Raw genomic sequence first — 27,971 nt, 5'->3', positions numbered from 1 at the left:
TTTTTAGAAGTGCATTATCCATTTCCAAATCAAATGGGTCGTTACATTCAAGTAGTTGCATAAGCTACTTATATACCTAAGACCATACATATATACACTGCTGTGAAAATACGCATAACATAATCGATGTTTCAATTTATGCTGAAGATCAGGTGTTAGTTATATCTTTCTTTTCATTCTTTCTTCTATGTCCAGATCTTTTTATTATTTAATTATTACATTTTTTATTTAATTAAAAAAAAACTCACATACTGAGGTGAATCTTTGGGTTTATCAGAGACTCTGCAGTCACAGTGGTTCTATGCTCAAAGAAGGTTCTGTGCTTTCCCAAATACAGATTTGGATATAGAATAACCTTAGCACCCTCCCCATTGTGAGAGGTGGAAAATGTTTTACTCCTGACTGGTCTGATTATGGCCTGAGCCTTGGTTTCTGAAAGATGAGTATAAAGTTGTAGTCTATCTATCTACAGCTGAGAGGAAATCTCTGACACGGAAGCTATGCCGTGTCTGTGCTCTGTTGTGGCAGAGTCTGTGTGTTAGTGTCTGTGACAGTACACTAGGTGTTAACAATAAAAGGAAAGTGAGCTAGAAGTTATTAACTGCATCCAAGTGAAATGGCAAATGGCCAGAAGTTTACAGGCCCAGACAGTGTAAACATTATTAAAGAACAGTACTTATAAAGTACTGAATTTCATTTGATTAATATGAGTTATCAGACCAACCCTTTCTCAGCAGGATTATAAAAGTACTTACTAAAATCTCTGCACAAATTAACTAATTTTGGAGAATTGTGACAGTTTATGGCTTTCTTTGCAAATACTTCCTACCTCCAACATTACTATTACTTTTCCTGTTGCCTTTTTTAATGTATCACTTACGTAGATTTCTCATAGTTAATTTTTTAAATAATTCAAACATTTCTTTGTTCTTCCTGTGAAGCAGCAGACATTGTATATGAAATGCACTGTCTGTTGTATATGTAGTGTACTAATGTTTTTACTCTATTTAACCCTGCAGGAAGTTTGCAGATCAGGTACAAGCTAGATAGCCATCAAGATCCTGATATCTTCAACATCAATCTCAAAAGCATGGCTGATGGACAACTGCAACACGTGAAGATTGAGAGAGAGGAGGAAATGCTCTTTGTAGAGGTAATTCAGTTAGACAAAAAAAACACCAAACCACAAAGTTGGTTATCTTTAAAAAGTAGAATACATGAAGCAAAATTAAGTAAAAAGTTACAAAACAATTACCTCAGATAAACTGTACTTTAGTATCTCAAGTAAATAAAGCAAAGGATAGCAGACTTATGTTGTACAATGAAAAATCTACATTAGACAGTCTTTTTGGTATTAAATTTTTCTGTTTCAAAAGGTGAATATATCACAATTTTATATGAAAATTCAATTACTTGATGGTTAATTTTTCAACATTTATGAGATGCGTATGAGTACTGATTTTTTTGGGGGTCTTGCATTCTGGTTTCTGTTTCAAATTACATATCAAACTACATTACAATTAACATCTAGATAAAAATTTAAGCATATTTATTTGTCTTATTTTCTTTGGACCCTTTCACATCAAAGCAATGTGACTATTAAGGAAAAGATTTTTGTTATTTTTTTGTAGAAATTTTATGATAAAGTAGAAAGATTTGGTTTGCTAATATTATATACTAACATGTAAAAAAAATCTTAATTTTTTAATATTATAATTTTAAAAACCTAGATGTTACAAGTTAGTATTTTGAGACTAGAGCCGAGTTTGTTTAATTATGCGTTGGTACAAGGCTTGACGACAAGTAGTTCTAGAGGTACCCTAGGGGCAGAAAATTTACAGTATGATATTTGATCTTTATGAACTAAATGTTGAAAGCCTTTTTTAATGAAAAGAACCTTTTTCATTTTTTTGAAGGTTTACCACATTTATTCATCTCATAGATGAAAAAGAATCAGACAAACCAATAAGATAAATAAAGGTTTATTAAGTGGGATGCTTAAGAAGTATTGCAGCTATAATCAGTGATCTGATGAAGATGATCATCTATTTCCAGAATAGTTTTTATGCTGTAAATAACAAATGCTGCCCTCAGCTCCTTTAATTTTTAACCTTGATTATATCTGCTTTTGTGCAAACTTTGACTAATATCTCCCGCATTATTGCACTTTATTCTTCACTTAACCATTTTACAGGTTAACCAGAACGAAAGAATGAAGTTTGTTCTGACTTCAGGCACAGAATTCAATGCAATTAAGTCTTTCACACTTGGCAAGATTTTAGGTAAGTGGAACACTGTAAGATTTACTAAAACATAGATCAAAGCATCATCAAGGCACTGACATGGGTTCAGCCATGGCAGTAATTTTTCTCCTTCTTGTAGCTGGTGCAGTGCTGTGTTTTGACTTCTGGGCTGGGAACAGTTGCTTGATAGCGAGCATGTTTTGAGGGCGATTTTGTTCAAGATTTTTTCTGAGCACGTGCTCCAGCCAGGTGGAGGAGGGGAGGCTGGGAGGAAGGAAAGACAGGACACCTGACCCAGGCTAGCCAATGAGGTATTCCATGCCATAGCACGTGATGCCCAGGATGCATATTGGGAGAGAGAGAGAGCAGGAGGGGTGGAGCTCTGGACGAAAATGGAGGAGGGAGCATGCGGTGCTCGGCCAGGCAGGGTGGAGTGAGTTATGGGTCGGTGGCTGGTGGGGTGTTGTATTCTTTTCACTTGTTATTGGCTGTATCATTATTATTGTGTTATGCCTTAGCTATTAAACCGTTCTTATCTCAATCCGTGGGGGCTACATTCTTTGGATTTTCCTTCCTAACTCTCCGGGAGTTGGGGAACTTGGTTTAAATCACAACATTTTTTGGCACCCAACGTGGGGCCCAAGGCTTTGAGATAAGAACAGATCTGAGCGGATTTATGGTCTCTTGTCACAATGCTGATTTATTGGCTCTTAGAGGTTTTTCTCTGGATCTCGCGGTTTCGGGATATTGCCGGGTACTTTGTGTATGGATTGGATGTGTTTGTGTTTGTGGATCATGGGGCTTGGGCTAAAGCTTTTGTTTCACTGTACTTTGTGTCGGAGGCTTGTAATACGGCGGGTCTCTGGCAGCAGGGGGGGATAGACGTGGCTGTGGACTTGGACTTGTACCAGGCCGTCCCGTTGCTCTTCGCCGTCCTTGTCCTTATCCTCGTCTTCATGTACGTGAGGCTGTGTGAGGCTGGGAAGGAGCGGCCCCGGGAGCTGCCGGCAGATGAGGCTGCCAGGGAGAGCGGCACGGGGAGCCAAACAGCTGTGGCAGAGCAGTGGGAACGGGCAGGGGAGGAGCAGAGCGGGGCGGTAGCTGAACAGCAGGATCAGACAGCAGGGGAAGTGAGTCCCGCAGCAGTTCCCGACCCCGCGACGGCCAAGAGTGTCCCCCGGAAGTCGCCTGCCGAGCCCCAGCAGGACGCAGGAGACCGTGCAGCGCTTCCCAGCGAGGCGGTGGAGGAGCCGAGTCCCGCTGCCGTTCCGAACTTTGCAGCGTCCGAGAATATTCCCTGGAAGTCATCCGCCGAGCCCCAGCAGGATACAGGAGACCACGCAGCATTTCCCAGCAGGGCGGAGGAGGAGGATCCGGACTCAGGGGGAGAGGCTGGTGGTGGGAGAACTGGCAAGCAGGGCAGGTACATCAGCCCCGATCCCAAAAGTTAAACAGAGTCAAGTTTGGGTCTTTTCTAAGGTTAGACAAGTACATAGGAGCACCAGGAGACTGTCCCCAAGGCTGGACAGTCATGAGTGGCGGGGCATGTGGGACAGTATGTCCAGGTATCTGATCCACTGGGCCCCTCCAGTGCTTTGGAAGCATTGGAAGTGGAAGGCAGCTGTATGGACTCTCCAGCAGCAAGCTGTAGAACTGCTGAAGAGGATGGTGAATGATTTTGAGCCTGGTGGGCGCAGATACTTCAGGCCGTCATTCCAGAGATGTAACTTAGAGATTGACTCATGATCGAGGGGTGGACTTAAGAGTGATGGTGTATTGAAAATGTGGGATCTGGGCATGACGTGAATGGTATGGAATAAGGGGTGAATAATGCAATGGGTTCAGCCATGGCAGTAATTTTTCTCCTTCTTGTAGCTGGTGCAGTGCTGTGTTTTGACTTCTGGGCTGGGAATAGTTGCTTGATAGCGAGCATGTTTTGAGGGCATTTTTGTTCAAGGTTTTTTTCTGAGCACGTGCTCCAGCCAGGTGGAGGAGGGGAGGCCGGGAGGAAGGAAAGACAGGACACCTGACCCAGGCTAGCCAATGAGGTATTCCATGCCATAGCACGTGATGCCCAGGATGCATATTGGGAGAGAGAGAGAGCAGGAGGGGTGGAGCTCTGGAGGAAAATGTAGGAGGGAGCACGCAGTGCTCGGCCAGGCAGGGTGGAGTGAGTTATGGGTTGGTGGTTGGTGAGGTGTTGTATTCTTTTCGCTTGTTATTGGCTGTATCATTATTATTGTGTTATGCCTTGGCTATTAAACCGTTCTTATCTCAATCCGTGGGGGCTACATTCTTTGGATTTTCCTTCCTAACTCTCCGGGAGTTGGGGGACTTGGTTTAAACCACGACAAGCACTTTAAAAAAATAATAACCCTAAATTCACTGAAATTAGTTTTTTGTCTTCAATTTAATTAGATACTCGTTCACAATCAAGATATAAGCTTCAGGCTTGTTGAAATACAATATAATAATGGGTAAGTATTTCCTAAGAAATGATCAAGTGGATTCCATTAAAAATAATTTCACATTTCTCTATTCAATTGTGCAATTAAGCATTATGAAACACTGCTTTTTTTTTTTTTTTTTTACTCTTGGGGGAAAAAAAAAATCACTCTGAAATCTTACACAAAGACCACAGAACGCTATTATTCATGTACCATATTTGAAAAACTCTCTGTGATTAGATTTTGATGTCAACAGTTAGGTATAAGTTAATGTAAACAAAAACTTATTAGAGTTACTTTTTAAAATCAATTTATACTATGACAAAATATTTTGTCTCCTGAAGATTCATTTAAAGGCATCTGTATCCCTGTAGTAATGATAAAAATTAAATTTACCTATCTACAATTACCATTTTGTTAATTTTGTTAAAATAAAATAGCCTGAACAAAATGTCTCAAGCTCTTCAATATTTGTCACACTGGAAAAACTCATTGATAGAGGAAGACTTTGTCTTGCTGAAAATTTAAAGGATATTTTACTTTCCTCAAAAGTTATTAGAAACATAACATCATAGAATAGTTTGGGTTGGAAGGAACCTTAAGTTACTTCCACCAGTAACCTAGTTCCAATCCCCCTGCCATCAGCAGGGACAACTTCAACTAGCCCAGGTTGCTCCAAGTCCCATCCAACCTGACCTTAAACACTTCCAGAGATGAGGCAGCCACAACTTCCCTGAGCCATCTGTGCCACTGCCTCAAAACCCTCACAGTAGAGAACTTCTTCCTAATATCGAACGTAAATCTCCCCTCTTTCAGTTTATGGTCATTACCTTTTGTCCTGTCACTACATGCCATTGTATAAAAGTTCCTCTCCAGCTTTCCTGCAGGCTCCTGTCAGGTACTGGAAAGCTGCTATAAGGTTCCTGTTGAGCCTTCTCCAGGTTGAGCAAGCCTAAGTCTCTCAGCCTGTGTTCATAGGAGAGGTGTTCCAGTGCTCTGATCATCTTCATGGCTTTCTTTTGACCTCCAACAGCTCCAAGTCTTTGGACTTACTCAAGTAGGTTCACATCCTTGTGTTGAGGGCCCCGGAGCTGAATGCTGCGCTCCAGGTGGGGTCTCACAAGAGCAGAGTAGAAGGGTAAGAATCACCTCCCTCAACCTGATACTTTTGATGCAGCACAGGATACAGTTATCTTTCTGGGCTGCAAGAGCCCATTGCTGGGTCATGTTGAGCTCCTCATCAACCTACATCCCCAAGTCCTCCTCAGGGCTGCTCTCAATCCAGCCTCCTCACAGCCTGTGTTTGTGCTTGGTTTTACTTTGACCCAGGTGCCTTGAACTTGGCGTGTTAAAATACACATTTGCACTGGCTCACCTCCCAAGTCTGTCAAGGTCGCTCTGGATGGCATCCCTTCCCACCAGCATGTTGATTACACCACACAGGCTCGTGTCCTCAGTGAACTTGCTGGGTGTGCCCTCAATCCTACTGTCCATATCTCCAAGAAAGGTGCTTAATAGATCCCAGTACTGACCCCTAAGGAGAATCACTTGTCACTGGTCTCCTCTTGGGCATTGAGCTGCTGACGACAGTTTGAGTGTGACCATCCAACCAATTCCTTATCCACAGTGTGGCTCACCCATCAGATCCATGCCTGTCCTGTTTAGAAACAAGGATGCATTACAGTGTCAATAGCTTTGCACAAGTGCATGTAGGTGACATCAATCACATCCCTTATCCACAACTGCTGTAACCCCCTCAAAGAAGGCAACAGAATTTCTCAGCTTGCTGTTGTCACATGAATCCCATTGTCCATGTCTCTGACAAAGAAAGTAGACAGTTAAAGTCTATGTTGCTGCATTCCTGTATCAAGCAAAAGTCCATTTGTACATTCCTCTAGTAGCATTTTTTGTTTAAATAAAAGACAGATAGTTCATGATATTTAGTAATTAAGGCTACACTGATATTTTCACCATTTTGCTATTAGAGTGTTATTTTCACCTTTCTACAAGTAGTCTTGGGCTAAGTGTAGATTAAATAGGTTTATCAAAATAAGGACTACTGAAAATTAGTTAAATTAAATTAAACTTAAAAAATTTAAATTAAAAATTTAAGTTTATAGATCTTAAATGTTTATAATTTCATATAGCTCACAGGTCACCATTGCCAACAGAAATTCTGTTTTTTTTTTTTTTTAATCAAAACTATTTTTAACAGAAATTATAAACCCTTTTACAAAGCAAGATGTGGGAAATGCACTGCCTCCTTCACTAACTCTTTTTGCTTGAATATTTAGCCAGTAAAATGCCTGTAAAAAAGTGGTTTCCCAGTCTTTAAAAATTTCTTCAAGTAAGCTAAAGTGTTAACATGCTTTTTGTAAAAGTAAATTCCGAATACTTTGTTATGGAACATAGGAAAAAAAAAATCATCTCAAGTTGGTATAGATAATATATTACTTTATCTCACAGGCTTACAGGAACTATTTACGTGTTTTACATAATACCTACCCTAAACCAGAAGATTGAAGAAGTGTTTTCTTCTGACTCAGTTGTATGCTGTTTAGTTTAGAGGTGTTTTATTATTATGTACCTGACGTGCCTCCCTGCAATCCCTGTATCTACCACTTTTTGTATAGCACCTTTGGTAATAATGTAACAGCTTTGGTAAATCAGTATTTCTTCAAGTGTAGCAGTGCCAGAAATACTGTCCTGGCTATGATGGTAGAAAACCCTGTTATGTTTCCCAAAGAATCTCCTACTGATAAGCAAAATATTATTTGAAATAGTCCATCATGTCACTGGCTGGGGGCAGTCTCTGCCCAACATTCAAATAATGTAAGTTGAAAACAAAACGTGTTTGAAATTAGCTTTCTACTCTATTCAGAGTAAAAAAAAAAAAAAAAAAAAAAAAAGAAAAAAAAGTTTAATGCTTTCTATCACATATATATAAGGTGATAAGAATCTCCTCCCTTGACCTGCTGGCAACATTTTTTTTTTTTTTGCTTTCTGGGTTGCAAACATGCATTGCCAGCTCATACCCATTCTTTCATCCACCAGCATCCCAAAGTCCTTCTTTGCAGGGCTACTCTCAATACATTCATCCCCCAGTCTGTATAAATACTGGTGTTTACCTCAGTGCAGGTGCAGGACCCTGCACTTGGCCTTGTTGAAGTTCATGAGGTTTTCACTGGCCCACCTCTTGAGCCTGCAAAAATACCTCTGGATGGCATTCCTTCCCTCTAGCAAATCAACAGCATCATTCAGCTTAGTGTCATCCACAAACTTGCTGAGAATGTACTCAGTCCTACTGTATATGTAATTAATAAAGACATTGAGCGATACTGGTCCCAGAGCCAACCACTGAGGAACACATGTTACTGATCTCCATTTAGACATTGAGATATTGCATGTAACTATTTGGATAAGGCAACACAGTTACTTTTTTATTGATGGAATAGATGGTTGTAGTTTTCAATTCTGATAGTATTATCTATAAGAGGTGAAAGAATAAAAGACCTACAGTGATAACTGTTTTTATAATGGTGGTAACCAGATACTAAGTAGCTTTTAGTTACAATTATTAATGCATTAAGCAATGAATTTAAAGATCATGTTTGTAGATTTAAAAAAAAATCATAATTATTTTTACTACTGATTATTTGGAAGAGTCTTAATGTAGCTAATCTATTTTCTCACTGGGAAAAAAGCTAAGGACCTCTAACACAAACAGAAATGGTATCACTTTTAAAGCGCAATTTTTCTTTGTAGAATTTACAGTTGAGAAAAGAACTGGTATGTAGGTATGCACAAAGAATAGAAAAGAGAATGGCTGTTTAGGCATAACTTTATAAAGAATAATAGCTGAAATATAAACTTCTAGAAGAAAATTGTTTAAAATATTTCAACACACCACTATCTGTAATGTTTTGAAGTGTAGTAGTTTTTGGAGTCACGCTCACATGAGGGTAATACTACAATGACAAATACAGAATTAAAAGTTTTGCCATTTTTGTTATGAGACTCTGTATCAAAACTTGCATCAATTTGTGCAGGACAAAGCTTCCTAGCCTTCCCAAGGGTGAGGCTGGTGAGCTGTTGGTGACCTTTTCTTCAATGAGAGTTGTTAACCTTTCCATGCTGAGGTAAAAACAGGCTTTCAGCATGATTTACTTAGGTCTTATTTGTACACAAGGTTTCACCAGCTAATGAGAATGTGTGTTTATAAGCCAGTTTGCTTAAAGGGATGCATGATTATGGACATCTCCAACAATGGAAAAATTGGTTATTCCCGTAATAAATAAAACCAAATTTTCACTTGACTTTTAATAAGAATGCCTATGTTAAACCAGTAATAGAATTTGGGCCCACATATGAAATTTCTGTATATTCAAACTATTCTATTCTATTTGTTATGTATTTTTCTTTTCTTATATTGATTCATTTATCTCTGAAATTACAAAATTGTATACTTTAATTCTGTCTTTATGGAAATATCTTTGAGGATAACAATTGCACAGCTTCTTTAAGAGCTCTAATTATGGTTTTATTGATAAAGATAATGACAGAATTGCAAAAATCTATGTTCTACTGATATGCAAAAATGCAATGATAATTCAAATTCTTAATTTGAAAATCAGTCTTTTAAAACAATAATGTCTGGGTACTTCCCAGAAACCTTTGCAGTAATGCACATGTTAAATAGAAGTTACTTTAAAAATTATATTTTTTATTTATGCAACTTTCTCTATTATATGAATTTGAGAATACATATAGTAATAAAATGGTAAAAATCAGTCTGTTAAAGTTTGTTTAAAAAAGCCTTTAATAGAAGACTTAGTGTAAAATATGCATTTTTATGTAGCTCCCCCAATTTAAAGCACATATAATTGGTTTTAATTTATTTTTTGTAATTGGATTTCTAATTTAGTCAGCCAAGCTTGTCAAAGCTTCCTTCCAATACAGAAGCTTTTCAGAATAACTTTTTGGAGAAAGAGAAAGTTTTCACAGTCTTGCAATTTTGGGCAAAATAGCAGTATTTAAAAAATCAATAATCAGGGATTTAACGGAGATACTTTACTTTGATTAAATAATTCTGTTAGCAAAATATCTGCCCTTAAAAGTCTTATTTTAAAGATTTTTCTTCTCAATCTCATCAATAACAAATGATGGTTCTAGAAATAACACCCATTTGTGACTCCTAATTGCTGGATTTGTATTGTTGAAAAAGTAGCAAAAATCTCAGTGATAGAACTGTCTATTCTTTCCTGTCAGTCAAATTGTTTACTGTGATTTTTTTTTCAGTAGTAAACTGCTGAAACAAATAGCAAATTAAGGAAAATGGGCCTGGACCATTTTGGATTGGTTTTAGAAGGTATTCTTTTGTGCGCAAAAATCAGAAAAATAATTGTTTAATGATTTTTTTTTTCAGTAAATTACCTCCTGATCATCTCAATCTGAATCATAAGTAAACCTCAGTAAAAATTAACAGCATAGTAGCAATTATTTGGTTATATATTAACCACAACTAACCAGCCCTGGTTTGTAGGTTGAATATATGATATATGGTTGATATAGTTGAATATATGATTCAACTGGGTGTGCAGGTGTAATTAGTTTTAACTGTAATAAGTACTTTTAATGGAAAAAACCAGGCCATGTGAAAATCTGCATACCAGTACAGGTACGTTGCACAAGTGTGTACAGTAAGTACAGCGCAAGTATGTACAGTACAGGCTTGTTGCGCAAATGTAAGATTTTATGGCAGTCCATTCCAAGTATGTTGTTAGTACCTCCAGCTAGTAATTTAATTGCGAATGACAAATGATCATTTTTGTTGTTGTTTTTTTTTTTTTAACCATGCAGATTAATAGAATCATAGAATCATCTTGAGCTGGAAGGGGCCCATAAGGATCATCAAGTCCAACTCCTTAGTCCCAGCAATACTACCCCCTGTGACTAAGAGCATTATTCAAACACTCCTTGAACTCTGACATGCTTAGCACTGTGACCACTTCCCTAGGAAGCATGTTCAAGGGATGGACACCCTTTCAGTAAAGAAACTTTTCTCAGTGTCCAATCTGAACTTCCCCTGATGCAGCTTCATGCCATTTTCTCATGTCCTGTTGCTGGTCACCAGATCAGAAGCTCCAAATCTCCTGCCCACCCCCCCCACTCCCCCACCCCCACCCCCCCGGAAGTTGTAGACTGTCATAAGATCACACCCCAGGCTTCTCTTTTCCAAGTGACCTCAGCCGCTTCTCCCAAGCCTTGTCATCGACACCTTTCACCGCTTTGGTTGCCCTTCTCTGGACACACTCTAATAGTTTGATGTCCTTCTTATATTGAGGCATCCACAACTGCACACAGTACTTAAGGTGTGGGCACATCAGTGCAGTATGGAGTGAGTCTCTTCCCTCAGCCAGCTAGAAAACCTACGCTTGATGCTCCGTAGGACACAGCTGAACCTTTTAGCTGCCAGGGCACACGACCCATACTCAACTTGCCATCAACCCAAACCCCTGGATCTCTTTCTCTGGGGCTGCTCTTCAGCCTCTCATCGCCCAGTTTGTATATATAACCAGGATTAATCTGCTCCAGGTGGACAATCCTGCACTTGCTCATTTTAAATTGCATACACTTAGTGATTGCCCAGCTCTCAAGTCTATCCAGATCTCTCTGTAAGGCCTCTCCACCCTCGAGGGAGTCCACAGCTCTTGTACATTTGATGTATGCATCCAGGCATTGAAGAGAACTGGCCCTATAATTGAGCTCTGAATACCCACTGGTGACTGGCCACCAGCTTGCTGTAACCCCATTTGCTATAACTATTTGAGTCCAGCCTGTCAGCCAATAGTTCACCCAGCGTATTATGGACTTGCCTGATTTTGAGAAAAGATAAAATTGTACAGACACATGAAAAATTTTGAAATCTTCAGCTTCATAAAAGCAAAAAGTTCAAAGTTCTTATCTGATCTTTATGTCTGCTGACTTTCAGTATTAATTCAGAGAGGAAAGATGGTTGAAGCAGAACTCAAAAAAAGAGGTTACTTAATCTGTAGTTTGCTTTTGGATTTTTTGCCTTTTTTGGGTGGGGGGAGTTTGTTTCTTTGGTTGGTTGGTAATTTTTTTTTTATTTTGTTTTTTAACTAAATCCTTGTAGGTGAAGTCATTTTGCCTGTCTCTGCTAAAAAAAGTTGAGTAGATTAAGAAATGAATTGCTGTTAAGATGCTAAAGGACACATAATTACAGTTTACTATAAAATACAGTCTCCAATCAACAACTTGTGTGTATGTGTGTCAGACATTTTCAGTCAGTTAGTTAAATTTGACTTAAGCACTAAAGTGGAGATAGGTTTGTCTTCCCTAAACCTCATAAATTTTTACGGCCAGATAGCTTGATTTAATAAAGTTTTATTTTATCCCAACAATATTTTCTAATTAATGTGTAAGTTGAACTCTGAATTTTAAATGTCTAGTTTCCTTTCATATTATACACATACAATGCTTATGAAATGCTTCATATAGAAAACTAAAAAATTATAGAAAACACTACACTCTTGAGGTTTTTGAGCCTGCATTATAGTTCGACATACATATTTTTATCACAAGGTGGTTTGGACATTCTTTTCCTTGTTACCTCAGTTTAATTTTTTCTTAAGACATCCTAATCTAGCAAATACTTCAGTGTGATGAGGCAAGCATCAGAAGCTGTGTATGCTACACAGAAAATGAGCAGTTAAACATCCAACATTTTATATAATCCATCGGTGTAGGTGAGCAGACTTTTCACTGCTCTGATAATACCTCATCACTGCAACAAGAATAGAATAGTTGGGGAAAATGTCTCTGTGCTATTTTGCAATATTCTTCCAAAACACATTAGCCCAATTTTCACTCTTAACCTAATTGTATTGAGGAATGAATTGTACACTGATATTTATAATTGTTTTGGTAGCCACTGTAAAGATCACAAGTTCACTCACGGGTTCAAGGATAAATTGGAGGTGCAAATTAATGAGATTAAATTCCCATTTTATTTCCACAAAACTTGAAATCTTACTTTCCTTAGGAGTCTGCTTTGAATAATTAGTAATTCCAGAGCTTTTACTTAAAGTAGAACTGTCATAGTAAATAAACTGTTTTCTATTTCCAAAGTAGAGCATTAGTGAGCATTAGCTGGTGAATAAATAGAAAGCTCTGACATGGTACATACATAGAGAAATGCAGCTCAAGAGAGTAAGTGTTGTGCTTTTTTGTTGTTGTTGGGGTTGATATTTTTAGGGGTTTTTTTTTGTTTGTTTGGTTTTGGTTTGGGTTTGGGTTTTGTTTGTTTTTTTCTTCCTTAGTGGCAAAGATAATAGTACCATGTGTAAAACGTATGGTAATCTACAACAACATTTATTTTTTAGAATTTCACAAAAAATATCTTGATGGAGTTCCAGGATCTGAGGTCTTAAGAGAGTTTTTGGTTTTGTTTTGACAGACTTGATGGTGATGGTATGAAGTAGATATACTAAAGTGTGGAAAGATTATGATACAAAAATGTACATATTTATGAGAAGAAATCTAATAAAACATGTATTTTTCACGAATGCATGCTTCATCCTTATCTTTTTGCAGTGAAAAAGCATTGCATTTTAATTGAAATATATTAGTTGCATTTGAATCCTTTTGCGTTGAATCCCATTACCTTTTTGCTATAGTAAGTTAAAAGCATCTCTCTCAGCAGACTAACGACTGTCATCTGTTAAAATAAAGGGCTGAATATATTTGACTGTCTTTTCATTAAAGAAAGACGAGAAAGGGGTTCAGGGAAACTACATATGTTGCAGTAACTCAAATATACTCAGAGGAACACAGGTTAATTATTCATTTATTCTTCTGTCACTTTATTTTGTACATTTGCACTATGATTAATTGTGTTCTGTACCTTTTGTTTAACAGAAAATAGCGATGTAGATGAGGAGACAATGAAGGCAAACTCTCAGGGGTTTATTGGATGTCTCTCTTCAGTGCAGTTCAACCACATAGCTCCTTTGAAGGCTGCACTGCATCACAGCAGCTCAGCCCCCATTGTTGTAAAGGGACGCCTCACTGAATCCAACTGTGGTACTTTAACTGGATCTGACTCAACATCAAGTGAAACAACCCATTCATTTGCAGGTAGTGTATGATTATCACTTGTTCTGATCTCTGTAGAGTACTCATGACCTGAATCACAGCTGTTTTGTTGGAGTTTTTTCTTCCCTGTGGGTTAACATCTCAGGAGCAGTTTGAAAAATAATTCTTTTGTATGTGTACTTACTTCCTTTTCTTCAGGCTTTCTCTATTCCTCTGAATGTTTTCACTTTTCTCTTTATCTCTGCAAAGTATCATCTACATCACTGCTCTTTCTACGCTTACTGATGCATACTAATGCCACTGAACCATAATGTACATGTAACCATGTAAGAATTACTTGAAAACCCTCTTCTATTTGTTTGCCACTTTCCTTTTTTTTCTGTTGCAGATCACTCTGGATCAATAGATGAGGGAGAGCCCTTAGCTAATGCAATCAGAAGTGACTCTGCAATTATTGGAGGTAATAAGGGCCATAACAACTCCACAGAAATCTCTTATTTCTAATAACTGTGAGTCTTTCAGTGCTGAAGTGAACTCAAGTTAGTTTTGTGAGCATAAGAATAGTAGTAAAAAAGATTAATTTTATTACAAGTGGTAGAGAAAATCAAGCATTGCTTTTAAATGCAATCAATAGCTCTCATATTTTCTTACTACATAAATTTTAAGCAATCAGTGTTTCTATGCATTGGAACACTTTGCTGAACCCAGAAGATAGTAAAAGCAGGTTTCTAACAGGCTTAATGGTAGTGTCTGTGACTTTAAAAAGTACTTGTTTATGTTATGAAAAATAGCATATGTTTAAGAAAGAACAGTCTTTGCTCCTTGACTATGCAAAAAAAAAAAAAAAAGCATTTTGCTACTTGAATTGAACAGTCAAGTTCAAAATCTTTTCTTAACAGATTTGAGAAACAGATTTTCCTTGAGAAAGTGGGATCTAACACTGCTCGGATCAATTCCTTGACAGACTGAGGCAAATTTCATTCTGGTTCATCATTTGGAAAGCAACGTACTCTTGGACAGACTATCATTTGCACTGATTAACATCTTAAAAATAAAATTTGTGTTAATAAAAAGAATAAGAAATTATTCCTAATGATTTGAAATACTCAAGTTTCTTTCTATTTCTCTTGACGATTTTATGAGCTCAAATAGAATTATAACTGATCATCCACAAAATTATTTCAGAACATTTACTTTTAACAGAGGAATAGTGGAAAAGCCATGTACAGTTCAGTTGTTCCTAAGGTAAATATGTTGACAGACCCTTTATTTTCTTGTTCCTATCAGAACAAATATGGCATACAGTTTAGGGCAGAGATTAAAGTACAGGACTGATAATCAGGATGTGCTTGTCCATTACTGTGTCTTTCTGACTGATTGTCCTTACGCCAAGATCTCTCTGTTGTGGTGAGGAAGGCTACCAGTTCCGTCTCTTTAATAGAAATGAAGTATACTCCAAGTGAGCCTTATCTGGGAGAGTTTGGGATTTGGACCCTCAGAAGAAAATTCAGTTCTTGCCACTGGTATTGGAGCAAGTGTATGGCTATGTCAGCTCAGTTTTTTTCTCTCAGGGAATAGTATTGTCTCTTGTGACAATCTTCCCCTCTGAGAATTTCTGGTGATATTGCTTCTCTTGGGATGAGGTGAGGCAAGGAAACTTGTTTTCATTCATTTTTGCAGTATAGTTCACTGTTTCAATTTCCATTAGTTACTTCAACAGAAAGAAGGCAGTGGGAGGGAAAGGTCATACCCTCCATCTTTTAAATACCAAATAAGCTTCCTTTCTAAGGGTTTTAAAAGCTTTTTAAAAAAAAATTTAGCAGAATAAAGCTGTCAAGGCTTCTCATTCAAGATAAAAGCAATTATTTCTTTGGAAGGTGGAGTTAGGGACCTGCAGTCGTTTGTGTGTCTGCCATTTAAATAATGATACCTGTTATGGTCAGTGCCTGCCAGCAGCCCACTGCACGGTCAGTGACCTTTAACACAATATCTCTACAGATACTAAAATAAGAGGTATAAAACTAGAAGCTTCCTTGCTTGTAAAGTGACACTTAAGCCTGTATTATACACACAAACTTGGAGAATTTTACCACGGAGTTCAGTGGGGTCAGAATTTAAAAATACAGCTTCTGAGTTCATCTACATGTATAGCTGTCAAAATGTATTTTGTTATTTCAAATGATAGGTATTATTTTATATAAGTATTTGTACATAAAGATCACTTACATAAAAGATCACTTTACATAGTAGGTAATTTACTGTGAGTGTAGAGTTTTAAGTGTCCTAGCAACAAAGGCATTTTTTAAATTCAAGCTAGTTTAGTTACAGTCTTTTTAAGATAATAATAACATCACAATTTTATTTTTATTGAACATATTTGGGTTTATGCACTCACAATTTTTCTACTGCCTAACTATGGTTGTTTAAAAGTCAAAATAAAGCAAGCTTATGCAGTACAACACAGTGAAAGTTTAGTGTAACTACCCTTAAATGAATATAACACAGAATTGTACCAATTCGGCTATCTCAAACAAGGTGAGTTTATAGACAAGCCCTTACCGGATATATGCCCTATGACTGTGAAACAAAGGAATGACTGTTTTATTTGATCTACAAAAGAAAACATTTACTAAGATCATAGAGTGTGTTCCAGAGAAGAAGGTACTACACAGTAATTATGTTCCTACCATTAAGAACGGTTGCTCGTATTAGAGAACAACCAAAAATGACATGCCAAATTTTGGATTGTCTGTTTTTACTTACAGAACTAAAGATTATGGTTTTTATTTTTCTTGTATTAGTGGCTGGGTTATACACCAGATTGTTCCTTCATCTACTACAGCTGAGACATTGCATTACAACAGCTTCCCAGAGTGTTTAGTGCTTTTTTCCTTCCCTGCAGCTTAGTTTTTTTTTTTTTTTTGCGTCTTTGACAAGCACGTTCTGCTTTCTTCTGGTTTATTTGTAACCTCTGACTCATGAACTTGAGGGCCTGAGACCATGTGGGGATGAATGAGGAAGTGAGGAGATGGGCTCAAAGTCTGTAAGATCTTTTTTATCACTGTGGAAAGTATTACTTTTCTTACTGTCCCTAATATGCTCTGCCAGGAGCAGCATGCCCTGGTAACAGTTCAATAAATCTTAAATAGTGACCTATAAAAATAAATTCGTGTTCCATTTACCCTCTTATATGTTGAGAATGTGGCACATACGGTGCTTGATGAAACCCTTATATAAAGCTTATTCGCCTACTCCTTGATTTTCTGACTGATCAGCTAGGATACCATAATGCAGGCAGATGTACTGATGATGATTTTACCCTACCATATGGGGCTATTAAAGCTGTTGGAGAATGAAGCTTACTCACTGCCATCTGTGTAGGAAGGGACCTTGTTTACTTATGAACCCAAGAGTATGTGGCCATGCAAAGCAGTAAAACACCTAGGATGTCAAAAGAAGTGCAACAAAGCTGAAAGGGAAGGAATCAAGCCTGTGTCATTTTACCCTGAACATGAAGTGAGACTTAATGTTAATATTTTAGTATTTTAACCACTGTCTATTCATAACAATGACGCAGTTACAAAAATGTGTGCCTTTGCTAATGTAGATCACGAAAACCTCTTTATCCCATTATGATGCACTAAAAGTAGTTGGAATTTTCTTACCTGAGGCAGAATAAACATTAGAATTTCAGTCCTATTTGAACTGATGATAGGTGATTATAAGCACTGGCCAATTCCCACTGGGGTCTCGGTAATGTTTTACATCTGGGTCCCCCCAGTTTTGCATTTTCTTTCACAGAATCTCCTCATTAACTGCATTTTCCAGTCAGAACCAGTCACTGTGGTCTGAGCTAATTTGTGTGGAATACTGGATATGAATGGACCTAATTCTGTAAAACCATTTTTACTGGCAAGGGACTGAGGCTTAGGCTTTGTGGCATACACTGTCAGAGCTAATAGAAGATCTCGTTCAGAATTCCAGATTGGTACTTTAGTCCTCACCCTGTTCTGCTCTGTTTCTGCTTTCTAGATTCCTTTCCCAGACCTGGAGCAGTGATTAATAAGAAAAATGATTGGCAGGTGACAGCTTGATGATAGGACACATGATTCCTTCCTTCCTGATGTCATGTGGTGTGAGAAAGGGTCCTGAGAAAAGGAAGAGTACTTTGTCCATTAATCATAGGATATGGGGAAAAGGAGAAAGTCATAACAGTGCCCTTTTAGTCCCATTGTCCATCTGCAGATTTCAAAATAATCACCATAAAGTTTATACTATAGTGCTGTATCTTTTTGAAAGCAGCTTTGCCTTCCTATTCTTCATGCTTTACTGCAATCCCCTCCATTTTGTGATGGAATAATTCCTTCTTTGTCCTTATTTGTTCATCCTTTCTCTTGACTTTTTTCTCTTTTCTTCTTCTAGGTGTAATAGCAGTTGTGATATTCATCCTATTATGCATCACTGCCATAGCCATACGCATTTATAAAAAAAAAGGCTTATACTCAAAAAATGAGGCAAAAGGATCTGAAAATGAAGACAGTGCTGAATCTGCACTGAAAAGTGAGCTCAGCATGCAAAATACAGCCAATGAAAATCAAAAGGAATACTTCTTCTGATTGGTATTCATAATTTAATTTAATTTAATAATGTGACAGTCTGACTTTCTTGCTAAACCAGGGGCTTTCAGTGGACAGAAAAAGCTCTTGCAGTCTACAGTAAATGCAATGGATTTGAGACTTACTATATTGCATATGCTCAGTCTCAGTGATTGCCATAGGGGACCTCTTTAAATTATATGCATTCCTTAGCTATTATACCGTAAATGCATTTTATGTAACAGTGAATTAGATATTGTAACCAATTTCATTGTTGGTAGTTTCTGACTGTTCTGATGTTACCTTCTACAACTGAAATTTAATGTACACACTGAATATGATTTTTGAATGGGAAAATTGTTATGCAGTTATTCTTTTATTTAAAATTTTATTCTGAAATTTTGTTCAAGGTGAAAGATGGATTTGAATAATTTGTGGTACTAAAGAAACTCTGCTGTGTTACATTGTAGTGATCCCTCTTACTTCCTCAAATGGAAAATGCCTTTTGAACTGCTGTTGGCTAGTGTCAGCATCCGCTTGGAGTCTGGTGTCCAAAGCAAACTGTACTTCTTTCTCTTGGGATGTAACCGATGTCATCACTATCCTTTCTCTTTGGCAAGCCTAGCAGGACTTAAAACTGAAATATATACAAGGTGTTTAAATGCTGTAAAATCTCTTTTGTGACAGGCTTTCACTTATGGTCAAGTGATGGCACCAGGAGACTCATTCTAAGCATTTTAAATAAAATTGGGAACCCAAAAAGCAAACCACTTTCCTGGAAAGATGAAATAATATATTAAGCATGGTTAAATTATCATGATAATCCAAAAGATAGTGAAGATTATTGTCCCTTGTAATTATGAATGTTTATTCTGTCAAGAAGTGCTTTGTACAGTAGATGTATTCTCTGAAAACATTGTACCTATTATCAGCTCCAGATCTCAAGATTAAGTTGTCTAAATTATAGAAATTATTTATGATTATTATAGCAATAGAAGTAGGGAATTTAAAGTCTAATACAGAGGCTGCCACTTGAATACTTTTGTTCTTAACCCTTTATAGTACCTACTATACCCCTGCAAGATAAGATCTGATTATACTGTCCAAAATTAAGCAGGTGCTCATTATCCTGACAAAGTAAATAAGAGCTGTCTATGATATTGTATAAACAAATTATCAGATATAAAGTGTAGGTTTAAGTTGTTTAAACAGATGTTTTTTGTAAGGTCACTTTAGACATGACAAGGTATCTGAAATACCTATGTGGCCTGGTAGGAATGCTGCAGGTTCTACAGAAGCTATATGTCTCTTGGTATGTGACATCTGGGAACTGAATAGAATACCCCAAGGCATAAAAAATGGTACTAGTTACCAATACTTACGTATCTGACACACAGACAAAGGATTTTTGTTTTTCCCTAGACTGAAGACTGTGTGCCTAGAGTTTGGATCTAAGAAAATAATCAGGAATTCTGTGCCCTTGTAGATTTGAGTTTAAAATTTAAACAGCTTTCAGAATTTATTTATATCTGCTCCCATTGAAAGGGATGGTAACAGTCATCATACTTCTCTTTCAGTGAGGAAAATCAAAGGTAGACCCTAGACTGTGAATATTAGAAAATGTTTATCATAGATGCCCAAGAACATTATAAAAACATGGAAACATGGCATGGTGTGTCAAACCCTTTAATATGTACATTTATTTACGTAAACAGTAGGTGTAAATATAAATGTCAACAGATATTGTGTTTTAAACCTTATTTTCTTTCATCATTCTTTATCTTCTGTTTTCAGAATTCTTCATTCCCTTTTCTGCTTTCTACTGTACAGCTTTACTTCATTTTTTGGTACTTCATTTCCCTTTTTTTTGGTATCTAGAAGCTCTGCAGTCAGAAATTGTTCAGATTAATATGCAGTGCTTTCTTATTCTTCCCACTTTTGCAATTCTGTATGGGTCTCTGGTGTATGAATAAAGCTGGGGACTAAGGATCAATAACAGGCTAGCCATGTCATACATATATGCTAGTGTGCTCACTGATGCAGCTTGATCCATGATAATTGATCACCTTTAGAAAGGACAGAATATGGTGAAGGAATGATACTGGACTGTTCCTGGCAAGTGATATGCATGAGAATACCTATTTTGTGGATGGGGAGTGGAGGAGATGAAAGCCTCACACAGGTCATGAGAAGAATTTAAGTTTGCTACTTTGGATGCTCTCCATCTAGCTAGTTAATTTGAACTGAAAATTATGAATCCTTCTTTTCAAAGGGTCTGACCCAAATTGCTTTGAATTAAAGAGTTCTTCCATGGACTTCTCTGTAACTTAAACTGCCTACTTCCCTTCCCATGACAGGTATGTCAGTGTCCACCTTTTTGTGTCACATCAACAAATCTCTCAGCAGTGATTAGTCCTAGTCAACTGCATTTTTATCTGTGTGGGATGTTGTAACAATGGGGGATAAAACTCATATGAAAATTTTGATTATAATACATTAGATCACCAAAATGAATATTTTGAATGATTGATAAATGACAGACTATTCACACAGGAATTAACCATATATTATTTTTTTTTCTTGCTTTTACTTCTATTTCCTGGTTTATTTTTATTGTGCGTCTTGATGGAGGAAAAAGTGTATGCCCTTTGTTTTCTGTCAACTGAATAATTATTTTCTTTCTGTATTTATCAGAATTTTAAAAAAACAACAGGAAGGGAAAAGCTAAGTAAAACCCCTATTTTACAGTCTAATTAGATAAAAGGGGAGAGACTATAAATACCTGTGTAAATTGCACATTATTTCATTCAAAGACCTTTTTTAAGGCATTTTATTATGTGAAGGAGTCTAAGGGGAAAACCAGAAATGGATTCTGTTCAATGCACATCTATCTGCAGATTTGTAGCATACAATAATCATGTCTCTCTGAAGATGCAGATGCCCCTTTTCATCCATAGGAAAAGTGATCATGTATTTGTCACCTGAATTCAAAATATACAAGTTCATAATCAATGAAGCAGCATTTTCCATTACTTGCTGCATTTCTATGGCTACAAAAAAGTGGTGGCACTGAAGTGTGATGAGATGTTATACATTGTGCTGTCTCTTTTTTGATTCTCTGTTCCAGTGTGTGACCTTCCACCTCTCTGTTAATAAACACTTTTTAAAATAAAGTGAGGAAAATATTTTTTTAAAAATTTGTATTAAAAGGTTTAAAACTGATAATATAATGATTTTTTTTAACAGTAAAAATATGTAGAAGTGCACAGAGTAAACTGGTGAGTGTGGTTATTTATAGATAATAGTGAGTGTTAATGTAACCAATTTACTGCACATTGACATATTTTCCATGGCAAAGATATTTTTTTCTCAAGTACATTAGAAAATAAATAGCAGCATTTATGCTGCTACATTGTTAAAATTTTGTGTGGGTGCTAGCTACAAAGGCTTATAATTGCTTATATGGTCAATATTTAGTGCATAAATATGATTTAGTTATGTTTGGGAAAACATTTTCAAGTACATCCACTGTTTAGATGAGGAAGAAGCTAACTGCACAACTTAACATGAAATCTAATAACAGTCAAAATAAATTCACAACATTCATGGCAATGACATAGAAAGAAGAAAGTGTGTAAATAACAAAACAGACAGAATACCTGGGAGGATTTAGCTTTAGTAGAGTAGGGCACACAGATTTAGATGCCTGGAAGCCTGCTGTACCAGTGTCAGATAAAATCAGAAGATGCAACTATTGCAAGTCAGTAAAGGATTGATAAGAAAATACCCTTTTGAAATAGAATTAATTACTTTGAGAAATAATTGTAACAGTTTGCCTTCAAGACAGAGTTGTAGCTGTATAAACTTTGGGATGCCACAGAGGAAATGTTCTTTGTAATAGAAATATATTTGCTAAATCAGAAAACTTACTGCTGAAAAAGCATGTGCCCTCTCGGATGCATGCTCTGGAGTGAGCATGCAGAAATGCCACATCATTTCATCAAATCAAGCACCTAATTCTACAGCCAGAAGTATAATGAATCCCCAGTGTTTCTGAACATTTAATGATTTTGTGAATTATCATGACGGAATAAAAATGAAAAATCCTACAGAAGTCAGAGCTGAATGAAAATGTGCAGTAAAGAACGTACTGAAGTAATTTCAGTGCTTTATTTATTTTTTTTTAAGGACACACTAGAAAATGCCTAAAAGAATAAGGAAAAGAAAGGAACTTCCTTTTAATTTTATTTTTTTTTTGTAACCTTATCTTGGAGCTTTTTGGTGGAAAGGGAAGGTTTAATGGGTTTGTTTACAAAAAGTGCTAATGCTGCTATTATGAGAAACCATAATAAGAATACAAAGGTGCTTATAGACTTTGCTTTGCTAAGAAGCCATGCTCATTCTCATTTTTGAAGGATTGTCTGAAAAGTAATTTTTGACAATAAGAGGCACTGTCCTTTGAATACGTTGTCTAAACTTCTTAATCTGTGCTCTTACAATTGTTAAGAAAAGAATCAGATATCACGACTGCATTGCTGGGAGTTGGATACCTTTCCTTCAAACTGTGACATTTAATTTCATAGGACTTCCTATCTTCCAGCTATGATGTTCTGATGTTACTGTTTGGTATAAATAGCACTGAATAAATCATGAATAAAGTCCTTATTAAACACCATGGTAAATCCACAGTAAAAATTCCCATAAGCATGTGGGCACGTTACATACAGCTCATTTACATAATGAGCTATGTAGTCAGAGGTAAGATTCCTGGGACTTTACCATTTCTTTTGTATTATGTCAAGTACTGAAAACCATCCACAGTTCGGAAAAACCACTCTCCCTAATGCTGTAAAAATATCCAACTCATTTCACAAAATAATAAGGTTTTCACAAGACTTTTTCCATTAAAAAAAAGGGGGGGGCTTACAGCTTGTAGTTTCTTTCAGAAAAGTAGATAGAGAACCAGGCTGGTAAGTTCTCTCTACCTTTTTATATTTTCTTTGTCTTTTTTTAAAATTATTTTTAATTCCTTTATTTAAATCCAGGACTTGAGGAATTATTTGATTAATAGCGAAATAAAGTGTTATTCACACATTCAAAGTCACTATATGCTATTCATCATATTTTATATGCTGTCCAATATATGTCTTGGAAAAACATTAATCAGTTAATAATTTTTTAATCCTCTATGATGTCATTTACCAATTCACTTATGGTGTATATCTGTGAGTCAGTTAAATAGCTTTTAGGAAGCATGAGAACTCATGCTTTCAGATTAGATGAGGCAGTGGATACCTATGAAAGACTCCTAAATCTGCAAAAGAGAAACAGCTACTCAAAATCTTAGGTACAAGAAAATTAAAGAGGTTAATCAGATTTCACAAGTATGTATCTGTCATCAAAAACCTAGTGATAACAGCATGAAAAGAACTATTAAAATAATAAATATACTATTCAGCAAACCAGCAGATACCCGATATGACTTGGTATTATTTGTATGTTATACTCTTTAATACAACATAGTCTGTGGAATCTTGTTAGAGCTGTGAACTGATAATTGTATGTTTTGAAAAGCAAAAGTGCATTGCAAGCAATTTATAAGACTGATGCTAACTTAACTGAAAGCAGCCATCACAAAATCTGGATTAAAAAAGTAAAGGTTGCAAATACATCCCTCCCTCCATAACATAAATCCACTAATGGATGCCTTATAAATTATTTCAGTAATTAACAGTTTTTCAGCACAGCTCTCCAAAAACAGAAGTGTGTGAATTGAGCTCTGAGGAGCCCTAGAATACCTATCCCACCCTTAAGTGTATGGCCTTGAAAACAGCCATTAACCTTTACATTCTGTAAGTACAACAAGATTAAGATATTGAAGTTTTGACTAGTCTGCTTTATTAATATTTGTAAAACCCTTTGCATATGAAAGCTTTTATATAAATGGACAGTGTGATAATAGAAATGCAATTCTATCTTTTATTTAGTGAATAGTGTTATGGTAAGTAATGTTAATTTTCTGTGTTTATTTTCATATATTTGTTTCAAGAGATACTCCTTGTTCTTTCAGTCAGAAGTAATAGAATTTTCCTGTTCATTTATGCATAGAGTTACACATGAATAAAGAGGAGAAAAACAGGCCTTGGACTATTTAGTGTAGTATAGATTTGATTGCATGTATTCTTTATTAATCACCAAATTAGAGCCCAGAACATTTTCATCTACCTAGATGGGTAACAGTTGAAGTAAACAAGATAGGTGTCATGTAGACAAACACAAAACATGGATCATAACACTGTATCTACAATTTTATAAATTTTTTTCTGCTAATTTATTAGCTCAAAAGAAACATCATTTATATATTTTCAGTGTAATTCCTAGTTCTTCCTTAGTAGCTTTAGCTGCTTTATTAACCCTATTTTTTGATAATTTTAATTACCACAAAGTTACTTTTCTAACACCAATAACTGTGAAGCTTACCATATTTTATTTTTTAGATGACAGTATAAAAAAATTACTGTGGTCTAAACCATTTAAATCTATTGTACATATAAATAGATGCTTATCTAGCTAAAATCATATTGTGCATTTATTAACATGCATGTTCTATATGAAGCAGCAAATCTAAAAGTAAACATATACTAGTTTGGGTTGGTTTTTTTTTTGTCTGGGATCAAGTTTGGTGTTGTGTCATTCTCCCCTCCCCCCGCATGGTAATCAAACAGGGGGTTATTACTTTTACCTTAATCACATACTGGCTGTGAACAAATTATTTTAAAAGGCTGCTACAGCATGCTAATACTTAATTTTAAAAACTGTGGACACTCTTACTAAGAAAACTGAATTTTTAAGTAGTTGCAGCCCTTACATACAGATATTTTCTTTTCCAATTAAAAATATTAGCAAATACTCCTTATATGGTGTAACCTTTCTTGCTTCCACTACATTCAGTGGCACTAGAAATATCTCAAAAAAGAGTAACCACTCAGTCATGGTCCCCTCACCATGAAAAATGGTCAAAAATTTTACCTGCAAAATAATCTGTTATTTATAGATAGGGTCAAGCAGTCCTTTAGTGGTTACTGGTTTACTACAAAATATACAGGGCCTTATTTCTCCCTATTAATATTTAAATGGTTTGTTTGGTGTAGTGGCCTGTAAATCAGTAACTCATATTCCTCATATTTGGATTATTGGTGCTGTGTTGCTATGACTTTGTCTCTTTGATGTTCAAGTTCATAATATGTGCACATCTGATTCAAAGTCATTCTTCATTCATTCATAAACATAAAAGTGACATTCTTCTGAAGATAAATCCTACTCAAAACAAGCAGTTAAGTATATAATAGATTTTTAAAAATGTGTCATATATTCCTTTGCATTGCACATTGATAAAGTTCATTTATTTTTACGGAGCATACTGTGATGGATTTATGATTTATTCCCAGAATACATAGTGGGAATGAAAAGGCGAAATTCATAGAAAAGAAGACTATAAATCCAGAATTTTCTTTCTTGGTAAAAATGTTTTCAAAGAAGTCCTGAAAAACTGTTTTTGTGATATTCTTGTGCAGCTATTTTTCAATTCATATGAAGTGTTTATTTGGGATCATGTTATCAAACACATCTCCTTTCAATTATTTCTTTTGTAAAAACAAGCTAACAGTAATTTTCATTTCAATCTGATGTCTAGCTGGCTGTTTTCCTTGATAAAATATTTCAATCTGTAAATTAAGCTCAGCATGAAATGTCTAGTATTTACCTTCTCTCTGCAAAATAATAATAATTAACAGTCCCCTGAAATAGTAAGATCTTTGAATGTCTATATTTGCCTTGACAGTCTTATTTTATGATTACAAGTAAATCTATTTAGTTGGGAAAGCATTAGCAAACTCTTGTTATTCGGTACTCTGGAATGGTTAAGTGCTACACGTGAGAAGTGAAATATTTTTTAAATGAGTCAAATAATGCTTATTATGGTAATAATGCTGCACTTGTTCAGTACGTGCTTGCCCACTGTAGCCCAAATTCACCTTAGAGTTCTGTAGTGTGCTGCAATATTCTTAAAAAAAAAGTATGTTTGCAGCAAACACATCTCATTGCTTCACAATAGCCTTTTTTACCTAATTTTCCTTTTTTTTTTTTTTTTTTACCAGTGTAATGCTCAGAATCATGTAACCAGTAAAGACTCTATAATTGTAATTACATATAAAGTTGCTGCAATAGAGGTTGCTTTTCCATTAGGTAGCTGTTTTACCATCAGTTAGCTTACAATAGGCCAGGGTATTCCTTTCCTCCTCACTGTCAGCCAGCACTGCTGTCCTATTTCCGTCTTGCTGAACTGTTTCCCTCCAAATTGTTTGCATTTCAGTGCTCCTGGGCTGAATTCCAGGGAAAAAAATCCTATCAGCTATCAGGTCTCGCAAGCACAGAATAATTCATTTTGGCTAGCCAAACATCACCAGTAACGCAGTGCTTCTCTGCAGTTCTAATCTCAGCTGGAATCTAGAAGGAAGCATGAATACTGCTGTTTCTACAGGGCACAATGGTGCAAAGTACCCTATGGATATATGGATATGCCTATCCTGGAGACTTTTTCTTATTATATGCTCAAGAAAATGAGTAAGAAAATCAAAGCTGGCAATTTCTGCTCAGGCCCCAGAAATGAGGCACACAACCTGAAAGGCTGTCAGTAGGGAGGCTCTGGTGCAGACTGTGGCTGACCTGTTCTGTCCAGATTGCTGGGGGGCAAGGTACAAAGGAGGAGCTGGCACTGATAGTTCTTCTCCTGTTAGTGGAGAGAAAAACAGCAGTGTGACCTTTGGTACACTATCTGAAGGCATTTCTAGGAAAAAAATTATACAAAAACATAAAAATAGGAACTGCAATTGAGCACAGCTCTGTCCCTGTAGTTGACAGCCAGTAGTAGCAGACCAATAAAGACCAAATGTAGTTGACAGCCAGTAGTAGTAGCTACTACCAATAAGGAGTAGCAGGCATTGCAGCCTCTCTTGAGTATGTGACGCAGTAAGTACAGTGCATTTGCTGGGAAGTTATAGTTCTCTTACCAACTTCAAATATCCAGGCTGGGGAAATCTCTGTGTGATCTCTATTCTTGGGTTAAATGCATTACAGCATAGCTTACTTACCTCCTGCTGAGAACTGAGACATTTCACTCAAAATTATTGGATCTTGCTCCAACGGAAAATGTCAGAGACTACCTTGGCTCTACTCCATATATAGTGACATGAGGCAAGAAAATAATACCTCATAATGCCTTAACATCAAGTTACTAGAGTCAGTCATTCTCCCTTGGACAGGATAAACAAGATTTTCTAAAGCACTTATGTTTATTCAGCAAGCAGGTAACTGTTCAACAAAATAGCTGAAATTAGAAGGCAGCCATAGAGGTCTTCTGGTCCAACACTGCTGCTAAGCAGGGCCACGTGAAGACAGTCACCCAGGACTGTGTGCAGATGGCTTTCGAATGTCCCAAAGGATAGAGACTCTGCAACACTTTGGAACAACCTCTGTCAGTGCTTTGTCACCCTCGCAGTGAAAAGGTGCTT

At 36.5% G+C, this 27,971-nt stretch overlaps 1 protein-coding gene across 1 annotated transcript in view; it reads left to right on the top strand.

Moving 5' to 3' along the window:
* LOC101867774 (contactin-associated protein-like 4) overlaps nt 1-18,423 on the top strand; it is a 231,076-nt gene extending 212,653 nt beyond the window's left edge. The window contains exons 21-25 of the mRNA XM_034073093.1: nt 1,020-1,153; nt 2,195-2,282; nt 13,631-13,849; nt 14,196-14,267; nt 18,230-18,423. Coding sequence (XP_033928984.1) covers nt 1,020-1,153; nt 2,195-2,282; nt 13,631-13,849; nt 14,196-14,267; nt 18,230-18,423 — 707 coding nt within the window. The remainder of the gene's footprint in view (nt 1-1,019; nt 1,154-2,194; nt 2,283-13,630; nt 13,850-14,195; nt 14,268-18,229) is intronic.
* Nucleotides 18,424-27,971: the final 9,548 nt, after the last annotated feature.

The sequence above is a fragment of the Melopsittacus undulatus genome, chromosome Z, assembly GCF_012275295.1.
Source record: "Melopsittacus undulatus isolate bMelUnd1 chromosome Z, bMelUnd1.mat.Z, whole genome shotgun sequence".
Classification (NCBI taxonomy): domain Eukaryota; kingdom Metazoa; phylum Chordata; class Aves; order Psittaciformes; family Psittaculidae; genus Melopsittacus; species Melopsittacus undulatus.
The sequence above is the reverse complement of the archived record's forward strand: the minus strand, read 5'-3'. Positions and strand labels throughout refer to the sequence as shown.